General features: G+C 41.1%; 1 protein-coding gene across 4 annotated transcripts in view; it reads left to right on the top strand.

Moving 5' to 3' along the window:
• Nucleotides 1-17,111, top strand: part of LOC125763711 (uncharacterized) — a 107,067-nt gene that overhangs the window by 79,700 nt on the left and 10,256 nt on the right. For 3 of the 4 annotated variants that reach the window (XM_049427108.1, XM_049427106.1, XM_049427110.1), the window contains 4 exons: nucleotides 4,155-4,250; nucleotides 9,569-10,232; nucleotides 14,874-15,019; nucleotides 15,268-17,067. In XM_049427108.1, the coding sequence (XP_049283065.1) occupies nucleotides 4,155-4,250; nucleotides 9,569-10,232; nucleotides 14,874-15,019; nucleotides 15,268-17,067 (2,706 nt within the window). The remainder of the gene's footprint in view (nucleotides 1-4,154; nucleotides 4,251-9,568; nucleotides 10,233-14,873; nucleotides 15,020-15,267; nucleotides 17,068-17,111) is intronic. The other variant, XM_049427109.1, reaches the window with a different exon arrangement.

The raw sequence follows: 17,111 nt of genomic DNA, 5'->3' as shown, positions 1-17,111 counted from the left end.
ACCTTTCGCCTTTGGTGTGGTGTTTGTTTATTTGGTTGTGAGTGTGTGTATTTACTGTATCCTTTTTTCCCCCCTGTTGTTAATGAACAGTAGACGATTCCCTTGAATGGTGTTTTATAAGCGTGTACAGCGTCTTTTGTAAGAATTTGTCCCACTCATTTCCCGGTATATGTATTGCCTGTGTGTTGTGTGCTATTTAGAACTCCTTGTCAGTACTTTGTACCATTATTGCTCGGTGTTGATTCCTCGTAAATCCAATGTACAAATTTCCCATTGTTGATACGTTCGTATTATACGTTTCTAACTTCAACCATCCCAACGCTTTTGTACGTTGTAAAACAGCACGGGTAATGCTGTAATTTCATACTTCTTTTCCATCCCAATGCTGATCTCGTCTGTATTGTTTTCAACTTCTTTCCATCACACATCGCTGACAATGGGTGGCCTTCGGGGCTGGATACCATTATTGTTGAAACAAACAAATAATCTCTCACTCTTCCCCCATAAAACTCGCCATAATTCTAACTGTATGACTGAAGCTCTCATTTTATTACACAACCCTTTCCCACTCCCATCTCACCCGGTGGAGGGGTGTTTTGGTATCGGTAGAACATCTATGCGGACATTTGATTCCACTTCCTGAAGGTGAGGTAAATAGGGATAACAAGAGTAGAAAGCCACATCTTGTGTTCCCTGCCAGAATGGATAAAATGGGTGCTAGAAATTGCTGCCAACTGGATACCGCATACGCAGACTATCACCAAGAGTTGTCAGGCAGAGTGAAAGGTTTGATCTTGAGCTTCACTTGCTCGATTTCGTACGGCACATTTAGCACATTGCAGTGATGGAGTTTCCCCATCGCTACGGAAGCCACGCTTCAATGGAGGCGCCTGGTGTGTTGTACAATTTTTAAAGAATTTTCTTTTATTGTTATCTCTCGGCGCTTTATTTCAAGCCCGTCCGTACCAAAAATGCACCACGACACAATTATGGTGTTTTGCTGAATGTTTCGCACTGCATGAAAGTATGCCACCGTACTACCACATATTCTTTTGCAGCTACATACTGCAGCGAATGCTTTACTCGCACACAAATCCCCAATTCGTAATACCGACTGTATCCACATTCTCGGCATCCTGATACCGACGAGTGGGAAACAAAGCGAGAGAAAAAAAACAAGTCTTGCAAAACGGCAAATACTGTTTTTATGCAAAAGCTACAACAGCTTACCATAACAACACTCGGGTGGGTCGTTTTCTTTCCTTTCCTTCTCGAGTGAAGTACTTTTTCCTCACAAACAGACGTGTAGTGTGTCTGCATTTGTGACATTTTCGCATTTTGTACGTCACAAAACATATACATACACACACAGACACGTACACATACGCCGTAAAAGGAGAACACTAGAAATGAACGGACCACGGGTACCAAGGCCAAGAAAGACAGTTTAAAGACAGTCTTGTACGGAGTCAAGGATAAACTTCGGGTCGTTTGGATTACAGTTTACGTACTTCGTTTCATTTAACGTAAAGGGAGAGATGGTATAAAACGAAACTAGGACTATTCCTTCCACCTAGCTGGGTTTTTGTATCGTTGCAACATCTTTAAGGATGAAAATAGTTCTTCCTCGCCGGGTTTTGTTTTGGATTTTTGTTGCTGCTGCACAGTGTTTTACGCACAAAGCTTTGGCAAATGGATGACGACAGCTTTATTCGTAGCATGGAAGCAGACCCTCACGAAAGTAGGCTTTAGAGCATGAGGAATGAGCCAATCTTGAAAGTGCATGCACCAAAGCGTACATCGGTGATTGAGAGGGTATATCGCTGCTGTAGCATAGAATAAATGTACTGAGTTTTTGTATGGACAAAGAGCAGATTGGCAGGAAATTACAAATGTTAAGTCATTGTCCCGTTTGCTATTGATGCAACTGGCATTATTTATGATAATGAGAGCACTTTGTTACTGTATCCATCGAGGAGAACAGAGTCATGAAGATTTCTGAAGTTTATTTACTCATGTTTAATGACGAAGAAGTTCTATGGAGCTTCTCGTGGAGAATAAGATTTATTGAAAAATATGGTGCATTATATCGATTGTTTTGTACAGCTGATTGCATACTTTAAGGCTGCCTTGAAATTTTGCACGAGTTATGCAATTTGTGAAACAAAGGACAATTCTTTTTTAAAAAAAAAGTTTGTTAAAACAATTTTTTTCTAATTCGTTATTCCACATGCCCAAGGTAATAACACATGGATTAAGTTATTCCTTTTGTAAGCGTTTGGACAAACTGCTCTAAAATGCATCACATGACCCAATACGAAAATGTCTAATGAAGTGTGAAATTAATCCTTAGACATGCTTCCAAGTTTAACCTCTCGGCGCTCATCAAAAACACTGTTTGAGCTGTTGAATTGAACTGCTACTGACAGCTATTTGAAGCCACCTTGAACTGTGCGCTTAAATTGATTTGCCCAACTTTGGAGCACGGTGCAACACCTTCTAACCTTCTAACACCCCTTTCCTTGTACCTCGGAATGTATGGATTGTGATGAGAAGTTAAAAGCATCCGCCTCCGGTCGCTATGCCAATCCATCTCGGGCGGGTTTCGAATTGGATCGAAACACAGCCAAAGTGCATCCTCGTAGGTGAAACTTAAGCCCGATCGTTTATCAGTCGTCATGGTGCCAATCGAACGATGCCAACGAGGATGTGCAGGGTAAAGGCGTGTTAGCGAATAGTATTACGCTTTCCTTGTGGCTTGACACGACTGACACCGGCTGGCTACTCGAGGTGAGGTTTGGAAAATTGGTAACGTTTTAGCACTAATTGAAAGATAATACTAACCTGTCATTGGTGTGCTGCAGTTCGAAGTTGCTGCCCTCGGGGGGGTGTTATACCGAACCAAGGCTGACCAGAGTCGTCGGTCTTGTCCATATGCCAAATGTGACGTGACAGCGTTGCGGCTGGTACTCTTGGACTGTGAAACCAAAACCCAGCTACGATACGACACCAACCGTGTGCAGTGATTTTCACTATCCAAATGTCAACAGCGTGTCGGAATGATAGGATTTTAGCCTTTCGTCAACTGGTTCGTCAACACGGCATCAACCAAAGCCATACGAAATAGATAACAAAATGAAAATTGAATTATTTATTCAATGTTTTTGGACAGACTGGAGAAGAGCGAAAGAGGCAAACTTGTTTGATGTTTCTAATTAAATAATGATTTGGTCCAAAATGGAAATCGGGATGGAAATTTCAACCAAACCTTGTAAATGTTTTACGTATCGACTTTGTGTAAATTGGTAGTTGTTAAATTAGAACTAATTTAATTTTTTGTTTCGCTATCAAGTTGTATAAAAAACAGATTTTCTCTGTATTATTTTAATTAAACAAATTTTCTTGAAAGTGTTTTTTTGGTGTTAGCAAAAAAGAAAATTTTTAACCGATTTTTTTTAAACGATCATCTAGAAATGAATGTCTTACTATTTTGGGTACTTTTAATATCCATGTTTATGATTTGCTTAAATTTAAATATATCCACCCTAAATTTATATGATATTTAGTTAAAATTGTTCAATCTGTCCCGACTATTCTATCCATATTGTATATTCTGTAAATGGTCATTTTGTAATTAAATTATTTTACCTTTTTTTAACTACTCCTCAATTTTTGTTTCCTTCTGTAATTGTTTGCACGATTGATAGGTGGATTGTTGAAAAATAATTTTAGTTAATACTAATAAGAAATATTTCAGTAAGGAAGCTGTTGTGAATAATTTTCAATTTTGAATTTTTGCTCTGATTGTTGAATCATATTAAATATTTGCTCTGAGTTCAGTATCATATGTGTAAAGCAGTGTTAATTAATTTTTAAACAATATTTAAACATCACCTAACTGATGCCATCTTGACACGTTTGAGTGAACGTTTTCTATCTCGTATTTTTTTCTTGAATTTTCCTTCTCTTCTTGTTCTGATTCTTTTCCTTTACAATGCAAAAACACATAAAACTGTGCAATAAAAACCATGTCCTAATTCATCGTACCGACTGCGTGTGCAATTCTTATGCACGTAACGCTATGTAACGACGCAAACCAAAACACATCTGTACAATGGGTTAACCCGTGCAACCCGGTCGGTATATCGGGGCAGCCTTTATCGATGTCCAGCTCATAATGATCTGCTACCCCCACCACCACCACCACCGAACATTGGCCTTATCGATGGCATCCCAGGCGGACCACCAAGGTTTGTTGGCAACTAACACAAGACCTGTTAACAATGTTTCATAATTTTGTTGAAATTAAATATAAGAATTATATGTGATATTTAGATAAACTTTTTTACATTCTACATTCGAATACTTTTCTTGCAACATTTAAAGTGCAATATCGCGAAACTTTTCTTTTGCCCAATGTTGCCTTGACCTCGTCATACCATGTACACTACGCAAACACTTCATTGAGCAATGGCATTTATTGCTTGGCATACTTCCGACGACTATTGATACACGATAAAGCACATCGGGGACATTGTAGGGCCCGTGACTCTACGGAGAATAAATTGCCCCACAAAGCTCAACAAGCTTCTGTCTCTTGGGACACATCCAAGCTGTCGGTGAACGTATTGGTGAAATGCCAACTTCACCAGCACTATCGCAAATGATATCGAAGAAGAAGGCTTCTAAACCTGATAGGAAATATAATAGCGAAGGACAAAATGTGGCAACATGTGGCAAATGCAAACATACATTAGCAAATGCTTTCTGTACAATTTCATTCTTCTTGCTGTTCCAGCTTCGATGGCAAATGCATCTCAGTGTGCACGACTATCGTCGGAATTGATATCAATTATTTTTATCCTCTCTCTCTCTATTTCTCTCTCTCTCTGTGTGGGCGATGCATCGAACAACGAGATTGGCGTATAATTGGGAAAGGAAGATTCCTTCATTAATTCTCCCTTTCATTCGCATCGCGAACACAATCCATCTAATGAGAAGCATTATTTGCTTTATTGCCGCTAGTTGGTGGCCACGTCTCATCTCTAAATGTTAATTTAATCAAATACTTTCGATTAGATTGGATGGATGAACCGGTTCTTGGCAATATTGATTCATGAGGTAGGAGTTTTGGTAAAGGGCGCAAGGAAACACTCTGATGAGTTTTCCCATCCTTCTGATGCAATGAAGTTTAGCAATCGTATTACTGCTCAGTTGTGTATAATGATTGGCTCTGGTTGGCTGCACAAGCGCTTCATGGTGAACGGTGAAATGTGATCATTAATTAGTATTAACGAACCTATCATAATACTGCCTTCGGGGTGGTTTGGATATGAGTGTTCATGCAGCAGAGAGAAGATTATCTTTTGATTTCAGTGTTCCATTGTTATATTGTCGAATAAGATATCTTTCTTTGCCAGCTTGAACCAGAATTTTGATACTATTTTTTATTACTTATTATAACATATTCATGAAGGATATTTAAACTAGTACAACAATTTCAGAATGAGTTTTTCCTGATTTATTCAGACATGACTAAATTTTTGACAGAATCATAAAAATGTTTTAAATTTCATATCAATTTAAATCATTTACTAAAACTCAGAGCTACATATTGTTTTGCATGACATTTTGTCACTTTCATCTAATTGATTTCGCTGCTTGTTCTTATTAATTTTTTCACAAAACCTTCAAATATATTTTATTTCAATGTGAAATGCCCACATTTCTGCAATTAATTCTGTCCGATCCATAAAACTAGCGGCTTTATGCAACAACCAATCACATCGTTTGGAGCACATTTTTATATAAATTGTTATTCCCTAACAACTGTCTGACACACTGCTTGCAAATAAACATATGGCAACATAAATTGCCATGCTCACTGCACACATTGCGTAAACAAAACACTTGAAGCCACGGTTGGAAAATTGTGATTTTTTTCTCTGTGGAACCCAATCCAAAGCCCACAGTGCGTATTGTGCCGCAGCAGCAATCAAGCATATCGTTTGAAGTGAGCTTGAAGTTGTATTTTCCTGTCCAAAATCACCCAAAACAAACAACGTAGGACTGTAGGAGTGCAATGTCTTATCAATGGTTCATGGCTGAAGAGCGTCGAGTAGCGCGAACGATTCGTCCTTCCTTATTGGAGGTTGTGTTCCGAGGCGCAGGGTGTTCATACATATTTGATGTCTTCTTCGTGGGATGATCTTTCGTGAGTGATGTGATTTTGTTTTGTGTCTACCAGCGTTGGCATATCACCTTCCGCAAGCAAAAGCACAAACCTCCAGCAGGTGATTGCGTTCGTTTCCTTGTTTCTTTCTTCCCCCAGCTGCCGAGAAGATCAAACAAACTTCGGAAACGGATAACGGAGCGGCGCGGTGGGGTTTCTCGCTTGTAAGAGTTGAATCCGCTGTCTAATCTGAAGCTGCTGGTAATTTTTCAACTGCCGACAACTGTCAGCGTGGTGTGGATTTTGCATGTTGCGAAGGCACCTTTCCCACCGTTCGCCACGGGCGGAGGGAAAGATTATGAAAGATTTTCACTTCCCGAAAAATGGAAGCAAAACAAACAGGCTTAGTTGGAAAACAACACGAACGAACAAAGCTGTTGGTTTGGAAGACGCTTTGTTTGCTTATCTTGTTCGAGTTGCTTTGAAGATGCAGCACACTGGCTTCGCTGGCACGCTCGGGAACAGAGCGTGGATTGCATAAAGGAAGTGCATATTTCATAATGTGATATTGGGCTTCTTGTTCCGTTTGGTATCTATTCGAAACCGTCTTGCTGTTGTCAGAATGTTTTCCGCGAAGGAGTTGTTTTTGTTGTTGTTTTGTTGTGTGAGAAAAAATGCCCTTGTTCTTGTTTGTAACGTTCCCGAGCATAATATTAAATCTCTCAAACAATAAGCCTCACAAAACCATGCTTCAATTTGGACTTTTTTTTCCTTCCAGCGATTTTTTTGGAAACGGGAAACTACTGCGAAACGTTTGCGAAAGCCCCAATTGGGCTATCGTTTAAAGACGATTCACCCACTAAAACTGTTGAGATTGTTCTTTTATGGATGCCAAAAAACAGTTTGTACTTTGGATGGCAAATCGGAACCAAAAACGTACCCATCTCTTTTCGTTTCCTTCCTGTCAGTCAAGAACGTCTTTTGTTTAAACAAAAAGGCACTTGCTCGTAACAATGGCTAGCAAAGGTACGATGGAAACACAAGTACCTGTCCTGTCAGGTGGTTTTGATTTTCCACGAATATTTCGACGTGATAAAAAGGATCCACACTGCAAACGCATGCTTGGTAGAATTTCAAGTGCTGTGTAGTAAAAACAATCCTCGGAACTACCATCATCGTGTAACTAAAGCTTATTCCACTAACATCGTTTGGTATGGTTAGCTATGTTGACTCGGTTACACTCGAGATAAGGTGCTTTTTCATGGTGAGGAGTAAGAAATATTTCAAAAACAATGCGATTTTGTAACCTTTCGCACTCTCTTCTCTCTCTTCTTGGCTTTAACGACCCTACAAGTCACGCCGGCCATTTCTCTGGGCCGCCCCATATAAAGCACTAAAAATATTTAATCTTAACAAATTATAATCCATTTCCAATGTGTAGCAACTCTCAAAATAAAAGCTTCTTAAAGCACACATTGTAAAAACTGCCTCAGAGGAAAAGCTTTTCAACAATTTTTCTACTTTGAATTAAAATATCACACAATAAGTTTTAACACAGCTTCCAATCCATCTGCTTCCCGGAACTCTAACTCTGCTGTATGTAAGGATTTTTTTAAAACTAGATTTTTCAATTTAAAATTTTTTTGCCATCCATCACACAAAACCCAAGTTGCAACGCTTCTGGCAGTTCAATTACTCGTACGCGATTCTTTTCCTCGGGAGAATTCACTGAATGAATTAAATTTTATTTCATTTTTGCTTTCTGCGACAAAAAAGAAACGCTCGCTACGCTATGTGGAGGATTGAAGTTGGTGGTTCGCTTTCATCACACCAATTGTCACTCACACTATGCGGTGCATTTTTTTTTTTGCGTGTCATATTCTACTATTTATACAATAGCACGAAAAATCTTCCGGGGGCATAGTAGTTCCGGGAGCCTGATGGGACACATTTCCACCGCGACAGTGACAGTGACATTCATATTTAATTTAAACTTCAAATTAACTGTTCTTGCTTCGCTTGGGTGTATATTTTATTTCATAATAAAGATGTGCGGCAAATTGCTCATTTCTGTTCTCTACAGCTCTTAGCTTAAGGGGACGCAACATTTTTTTGCAATCATTTTCCGCTACTTTTTATGCCTTTCGTTGAGCCAAAGGAGCTGTAAACTCTAAGTCGAATTGAAAAGCGTTTGATTTAATGGCATTCAATAAAACTGTATCCAACTTCAAAACAAACAGAAAAAAATGGAAAATTCAATGAGCTATTTAATTACTTTCACTCCCTCTGGACAACTTTTTGCCCCCCTGATAGTCAAGCATAAAACCAATCACAAGTAAAACGAACCGTAGCTTCAAATCTTCACCACCACTTTTCTCCCTACCTGGTGAATCACCTGTTTGCCTGCCCGCGATACTAAAAGTTTGTGACCCACGCGCAGCCTAGTCCGTGAAATTATTTATTGATCTGTTGACTTGTAAGCGCCTTAACGATGGTACCACTTCATTTGTCCGTGTTACCATCAATTTCGCTCACAATCGCACAACTGTTTTGAACCGTACGGGAAAAATGATACTAATTTTGTAGGCTGATTTCACGAGCGTCATTTAAGCGGAAAAATATACGTGTGCGGATTTGATTGCACCAATGGAAATGATTTCTGGTGAACGGTTCAACCATTTGCGTCGTTTGAAGCTATTTTTGGACGCAATTCAAAAACGACCAGGCGCCTCCATTGTAAATAAATTTCATCAAAGAAATGAAACTTTTTGGAACACGACATGTGTAGGAGATGAAAAAAGAAACGGTGTTTGCAAAACGTCTGGCACGTGCAGTAATCTTTCAAAATAATGTTAACATTCGGACTCTAGCAACTAGACAACTGATGAAAAGATGGGATAATCGTATCATGAAAGCAAAAGAAATTCTGTTATTTTGCAGATATTGATTGTTTTATGTCGTTAGAAAAATGTTTTAAGGTAATTTTAGAATATTCAGAATATTCATAAAAAATCAATGAAAATTTAAACAAAGTTTTGAAATAGTTTTTTTATACTTTCGTGTTGGTCAAATTATTTCCATTTCTGCTGATGGAAATCAATTTTCAGCTCTGTCAAACAGCTCTGTCGGGCACTCAAACCCACATTGACAATGCTAACGACCTCAAGTATTATCTTGCGCTTATCGATACCATTCAACTTCAGTCTAAAGTGAAATTGTTTCGCAAAATAATCGAACCGAATCGGGCGAACGCCGTAAGCTTCACTTGCTTTCGTGGAATTTTATGCATCGATGTAATTTTCTGAACCGTTGCTATCCAAAAATCCCTTGGCAAAAAAACCCGTAATCGATTACATTTTCATTCTTTCTCTCCTTTCGAACGGTGGCACCGGCCAGGACGAAGCATGTTAGCTTTGCCCGTTCCTACACGCTCACCTCATTCGACGAGGCGATGGGTAGCCGACCCCTGTCACGGCTGGCAGCGGCCCGTAGCCAAGAAAGACTGATAGGCGGCAAGAAGCCTACCATCACGCTGGCCCAGCACACGGCCACACCGTACGTGGGTGCACCGCTGCACTCGATCCTTACGCAACCCACCGCCCAGCAACCGCTGCTACCACAAGCCCTCCAAAAGCAACCCCTATCCGTGCCGCAGAACCCGAGCCACAGTCAACCTCAGCAGCAGCAGCAGCAACAACCGCAACAGCCTCAACATGTGCTCATCCAGCAGCAACCAACATCCCATCTACATCAACATTTGCATCAGCAGCATTTGCAACATCTGCAGCAACAACAGGCTGCTCTGCTTGCTCATCAAGCACACCTTCAGCATCAGCAGCATCAGCAGCATCAACACCAGCAACACCAGCAGCAGCAGCAACATCAAGCAGCTCAACTTGCTGCACAGCAGCAACAGCTGCAACATCAGCAGGAAATGGTTGTGTTGGAGAAAGTGAAACGTAGCGCAATGAAGACGCAAGCAACGCAGACGGAAGTGTACTTGGGGAAGAAAGGGACGGCACCGCACAATCTTTCCCTGAGTCCCAGAACTATTCATAGGGTGAGTACGGTACACAATTCTCATTTATGTTTAATCAATATTATATCTCTGTAAATGAATTGCTTTCAATTTCAAAGAATTTAAATTTTCCAATTTTGCAAAGTAATTAATTTGTTTCCGTTTATTGAAATCAACTCACCATCATACAGCTGAGTTACGAGTGAATTTTTATCGGCACGAATACATTGTTAAAATGTTATATATTTACGTAACGCAGCACAACTTACCCACTCCACTTAATGTTCGTGCCACTCATCCGCAACTGCCACTTGTCGTCGATATAGTTCTTTCAAGTGTTCTCCACGACAGCTGTGAACACTGGATGGGACAGCAAAAATATAAACCATTCCCCAACTACAAACCAAACCCATCGAGAGTATGCGTGAGAGAGTGAGAGAGAGAGAGAGTACTCTTTGGGTGCGATTTTACACCATCCCGACTGCGACAGAATGGTAAAATGGCATAAAATTACTCCTGCCATAACACGTCTCCCGGAGCACGCTTCTGTAGCACACTTAAACTTCTTCTTCAAGCTGGCCAAAGAAAATCTATCCCACTGCCATGTTGTGTACGTTGTTCAGGCTGACACAATAACAATTACGCCCCGGGGCAAAACTAAAGTGCCTCTTGAGCTGCATCGAATTATTTATCCACGGTTTGGTGGACTGCCGCCGTACGAAGCTGGCTGTTCGGGTTTTGGGAGGCAAAAGTTTGGAAACCTTCGCCACCTAACCCTGAATCTCAGCAAAACAAGATCGTGCGGTACGGAAGCGGGGTACACGAGGTACGTGCAGTGGTCAGGATGCATAACTCTTGCACTCTTGTGACTTCCCGATGAGTAGATGAGGCGAGTTTCCTGCGAACAGCTTCCAGTTCCGGGCGAACAACTTAAGACGAAATGTTTCGAATACCTGTCTATTACCGTTAACGAGGATTGCAGTGGATTTAACTTGACAGCGAGATGCTAAACGTTCTATCGGATGTGCATCTTGTACGGGCTCTAAACCACTCACACGCTATCGGCATACAAAGTTGCTCATTTACACTGTACTTGGCTTCCTAGTGCCGCTAGCAAATGCTGATGGGAATGATAATGATTATAGCAACGGAAAATGAAGACCTTCAAATTAGATAAACTTAGCGCTGGGTGCAATTCCGGATGAAGGTTAATAGGTATCATTGAGGTAAAGTGTTTAGCAGACAATTGCTGGAAGCGAACTGATTGGGCTACATGAGTAGCTCAATATGCTCCGAAAGATCACAGCGATTATGAATTTCGCAAGTAATTATCGAAATCTCATTGATCATAATTGTTAAAAAAAACAGTATTTCCCGAAGATCTTTGCAGGGTTTATTTTAATCAACTGGGAAACTATAAAAAAAATTTTACATACCCTACATTTTTTGTTTCCTTTTTCTCTTTATACATTGTCCGGTTTCAAATTTCTTAAACTGCACTAAATAGATCGACTTGCGGAATTATACAATTTCGATTAAAATAATCACGAAAAATTTAATACCCAGCATTCGGAGCACTCGGGCAGCGGATTAAAACCAGCCCGTTCTTATCGACGCAGCGTGAAAGGTTTTCGATATTACTTTTGCCGAATTCTTTTTCATTATTTATTTCATCGTAAATCTGGTGCAAATGAACCATTACAGCTGTCGATAGGAGGATTATAATTTTAATCACCTTTTTTTGCAACCCCGTTTTTAGCAGTACTTCATGAAAAACTTTTGTCCGATCGAAACGTTCTGTTTTTCGTTTCCATTCATGTGGAACTATTTTTTTCTTTCGATATTTTGAGTGAATCACAAAAAATTGACTTCAATTTCAACCTCTTTTTTTCTGCAAATATCTACGTTCCAGCTAGCGACTGTGCAATCATGTGTACCCCGTTACGAACACAGTTCATGTGTTTGATTTTTTTTTTGGGCACCTACAAAGTACCAAACCAAATTGCAAGCAAAAGACAAACGGACAAGTTTATCCGGAAACCAACCAATTGCGTTGGTTCAATTGAAAATGGGAGCCTAAAAGAGAGATTAAAAAATAGTACTTTGAATAGTTTTTCTCTCGCATTTTCGTTTTGTTTACATGGTGAATATATTTTTTTCAAGTCCAGTACTTTTCAATTGGTCAGTATTACGCAGCAAAGGGTGGTACGAAAGAAGGAATAATTGTCATCCCAGTTTATGCCTGGCTGGTGAAAATGCAATGCACCGCACAGGAAGAGCGTAACACTCCTATGTACCTTTTCAATTACATTTATTTACATGCAGGCTGATTGAAAATTTGCTGCCTGATTACTTTTTCTGGTGGAGCATAATAAAAGGGATAAGACAATAGGAATACGTAAAGGTCAAGGATTTTCGAATAGCATTTCTATCTTCCTTCATATTCGATGTTTACTTTGAAAAACCTTTATCAGCAATTGAAATTTTCTCGTACAAATTGTCACTAATCATCACATTTTCTCGTGGAAAGAAACTGTTAAATCACATTCATCACAAACAAATTCAAACTCAACCTCAATTACCTCACCAGCTTACCGAAATTAGGTTGCGAAGCAATTTCAACCGTCCTTCATCCGGGATGTTTTTTTTATCGCATAATTTTTGTTTTATTTTTTTGTGTTTTTTTTTTTGGGTGGAAAACATCTTCGTACGATACTGTACTGTAAGAAACATTCCTTTTTTTACCTACATTTCTTGCTTCACGTTCCACCATTGGCTTCAGATTTCTGGCCATTCGTTTCAGCTCATCTCATCCTTTCGCTTTGCTAGCGGAGCAGAAACTAAAAGTGGCAAAAAAGAGGCATTTACCAACCAACCGAGACTTGTCTGTACCGTACGGATAAATGGATAAACTTGCTTCTAATTATGCTGCAAACTTCATCAACGGTACTACACGCAAAAAAGAGCACTCCGTGTAAGAAAGCTCTTCAGTCGGAATGTGGTTGGTTGTAGAGATAAAGAGGAAATGAGCGAGTTCTTGGATACTGTTTGAACGGGAAATTTTCATTAAAGCTCAGTGTGAAGGCGGATTTTCACTCCGACAAGGATGTATAAAGTGAGTGGAGGTGATAATTTAGGACCGTTCTGCCGCTTCTTCCAAACATGGCAGGGAGTAAAGGTGAAAGCTTTGTACGGAAATCGTTCTTGCTGTTGACTGTTTGTTTACCCACAGCCGTATAATGTGATGTACAAATATATCATGGATGTTTGGGGATGCGAGAAAATGTGAGCCGGAAGAAATAACGTCTTCTCCATTCAACAGTTTCATTTATCAAGCCATTTTCAACAGCTATGGACAGGATGTTTTCTCTTGGTTTTGATGTTTTTGGGAACTTTACATCTACAAATACTGTCTACCAACAGTGTTTCAAGGTTCTATACGAGCTAATTTCACTGACAAAAACTACTTGACCTTGACAGCTGTCTTAACGTAATCTGGCGCCCAACATACTTTCACTTTCGTTCGCTTCCAATTGTCATGAGAAACCGAAAGCTCTGCCGTACTGAATCATTATTTCCCATCGACCAACTTGCAATCTTTTTACGACTTCGAAGCACAAAACTGGGTCACATCCACCACTGCTGCCAAATCGAAACCGACAGCTGGTGACAGTTTGAATCTCATAAAAAAGTACACCCGCCCGCTTGCTCATCTCTTCCCAATACTAAAAAGGTGACACACTCTACTTCCTTTTTGGTAAATATCGATCTCGCTGTGACCATCTTGCTAGCAATTTGCATCGAAAAAAAAAAAACAAAAGACGCTACAGCAACTGTTCCTGCGCAACGAAAACAGCGAGACTTCTTTTTTTATATTAAGATCCTAGGATTGTGCACGGAATGTATGAAGCATAAAATCTCCATAAATATCTCGGCTCAGATTTATTGCATATGCCGTATCCGGGCTACGCTGTGGTTGAAGGTTACTTTTTTCGTTTAAGCTCGTTTAGGATCATGCGATTGGATTGTGGATGGTGTGGGTACGATAATAAACAAAAAGAAAAACTACATGAGAAGAGCAAACCGGAAAGGATCTATTTTGTCTCTCTTATCTTGATTCGTTCTTAGTTTTACTAATGTTGTTTTGTAAACATCAATTTATATTATTTCCTAAACTTCAGTAAGATAGGAAACGGAAGTGACAAATCACCAAATATTTAATTCTTTTCCCTTGTGTACCTATATATTTTGAATCTATTTACCATCATTTAAAAGAGTTCTGACTGAAAGGTTATGGAAGAGGAACCGTTGTTGAGGAGACATTTTGAACTTATCCTTCAAAGCTGATGAATTTTATAGAGACGATGAACAATCTAACCTTGTATGTTTCTTTACACGACCAAGAATAAATCAAAATTATTACTTCTTTTGCGTTTCAAACATACTACTACGAATCATTTTAACATGAACCATATTAGAGTCTAATGATACACGAATTGCATACTGCCAGTAGTAAAAAGACTTTCTGTTTGTTTTGTGCATAAATTTAGGCGCATTTAATTGTGAGTACGTAAGGCATCCCACGAAACTTTCTTTCAAAGTATTTTTTTTTTATTTATTTACTTTACATAGGGGACATATTATTTATAACTAATCCCTCTTTCATTTCCCTACTTGTCACAGGTGAAAATGGTTTCCCAAGGTGCTCAAACAAATGGTGGACTCAACGGAGGAGGTCGTAAGCTTACCAAGAGCCTATCGGAAGCGGGCGATCGAATACAGGAAAATGGTATCGATCCAATTGTAATCCAACCTGTCGACACGGGAACGTAAGTACAGTCAAGCAGTTATGGTTTTCTTTTTATTCTAACTTAAACATCTAATGGGCTCACAAGATTGCAACACGCTATTAAGCACCATATAAAACTGCAGGCTACATTCGTTTTGAAATGTTGTATACATCATGCCTCACCTGATTCCATACGTTCTCGTTTCATGTTATCGCTTTGATTTGCTTTCGCGCTTCATAATTTCATCGGACGGTCTTAACAAAAAAAAACGCATAACACACGCATAGCAGTCCTAATGTAAACTTCGATCATGAACTGCTGCATCGCACGCAATCGGAAGAACCACCGAAATCACCATTCACCATCACGTCACCGCCCGCCACACATGTAGGGCCACATTTCGAGCTACCATCGTCACGTACATCCTCGCAGTTGAGCCATTCCGATGGAACGCATCTGACGCACTCGCGCAACCACTCGCAGGACAGTGCAACCTCCTACCGCTCGACGGATGGTTCACGGACGTCCTATGAGACGGCTTCCTATCCGTACGATGCTTATGATAGTATAGTGCTGCCACGCCGTGCTAGCCATGCGACCGAACCGACATTCCAGTTCTTGCGTAAACAGGACCTGGAACAAGTGCATCATCACCACCAACAGCAGCAGCACCACCAACAACAGACGCCACATCAGTCACAGTACACGCACGGCTACGAGAATGGATACGTACCGTTCGAGACGCACAGTTTGCCACGACGTACTTGCATCCACCACAAACCGGAGGAGTTCCACACGCACACATTGCCCCGGCGTGACCTCGGTCATGCTCATCACCATCACGAGATAGTTTATCGGGATCAGTCACACCCAGCATTACCCGCCCCAGAGCATCTCATCCTATCCAATGGAAGCGTTAATCAAGATGTTCGATCTTTTGACAGTACGCCTTCAGCGACGACCCTGAACCGGCGGATGTCTGCCCACGCGATAGTACTCCCGCCGGAGAAGCAACAGCACTCGAGTGGACTGCCACTCGTACAAGGACTTCACCAGCAACAACAACAGCAACAACAGCAGCAACATCAGCAGCAACAACAACGACGCGCCTCGTACGCATTCGTTCCACCGGACACACACGCACTGGCCAAACGGAACTCCATTCCACACCAGCAAATCCAGAAGGTGCAACCGATAATGCAGGCACAGTTTGCAACACCGGTCAAGACGCAACAACCATTCCAACCGCTGGTGAAACCACAACCACCCATCCTACCGACGCACTACACCTCCCATACCGCTCCACCGTCCTGTCCGGTGACGCCACCCAATATTCAGCCGCTAGACATGCAGGACGACACAAAATCTTCCTCCGATGGCAGCTGTTCGACGTGCGAGTCCGAAAGCGAACAGGAACTGGACGGTCCCGGTGAAGAGCGGGAAATTTTCATCGACTTTAAGCCACGCGTTTCACCAGTTCCTTCGCCTGGTGCGGTCAAGAAGAAGAAGCTCCAGAAGGCACAATCCGAGGGTGAGCTAGCACATGCCGATAGACGCAAATCCAGTACGGGAGATGGTGATGGCGGTAGCTCTACCGTACCGACCGCAAGTGATGATGAAGGACGATCTACGATGAGAGAACAGGTCGTACCACCGCTACCGAAGCCGGACTATCGCGATGCAAGTGAAAGTTCCGTGCCGGATGATGAGCCACCGGTGATAGTGGATCGACGAAAGGAAAGCTTCCGCAAGCGTTCGGTTAGTTTGGATCAACCGACGAGCTGTGAGCAGGAGGACGATGAACAGCAGGACGGACCGGTTAGGCAACCGAAAGGTGAAGATGTGCGATCTCATGCACACGCTGCACAGAGGATGTCGTCTAGGTCTAGATCGATCGGTGCCGCGATAGGATCCCGTCATCTTTCTGCACCACCATCACCACAGAAGGAGGATCATTCCGCCTCTACCGGTAAGCTACATCGGGAGGTTTCTCCCTTCCATTCGTCGGAATCGTTAGCGAATGATGTCACGCGAGACACATCCGATGGGAATTGGAACGAGTCCCAGGCAACAATTATGACTACAAGGTGAGATGATTTTTTTTTTCACTATTTTGTTGATAAATTCCTAA

Source organism: Anopheles funestus, chromosome 2RL, assembly GCF_943734845.2.
Source record: "Anopheles funestus chromosome 2RL, idAnoFuneDA-416_04, whole genome shotgun sequence".
NCBI classification, from domain to species: domain Eukaryota; kingdom Metazoa; phylum Arthropoda; class Insecta; order Diptera; family Culicidae; genus Anopheles; species Anopheles funestus.
Note: the sequence above shows the minus strand (reverse complement) of the source record. Positions and strands in the feature narration are given on the sequence as shown.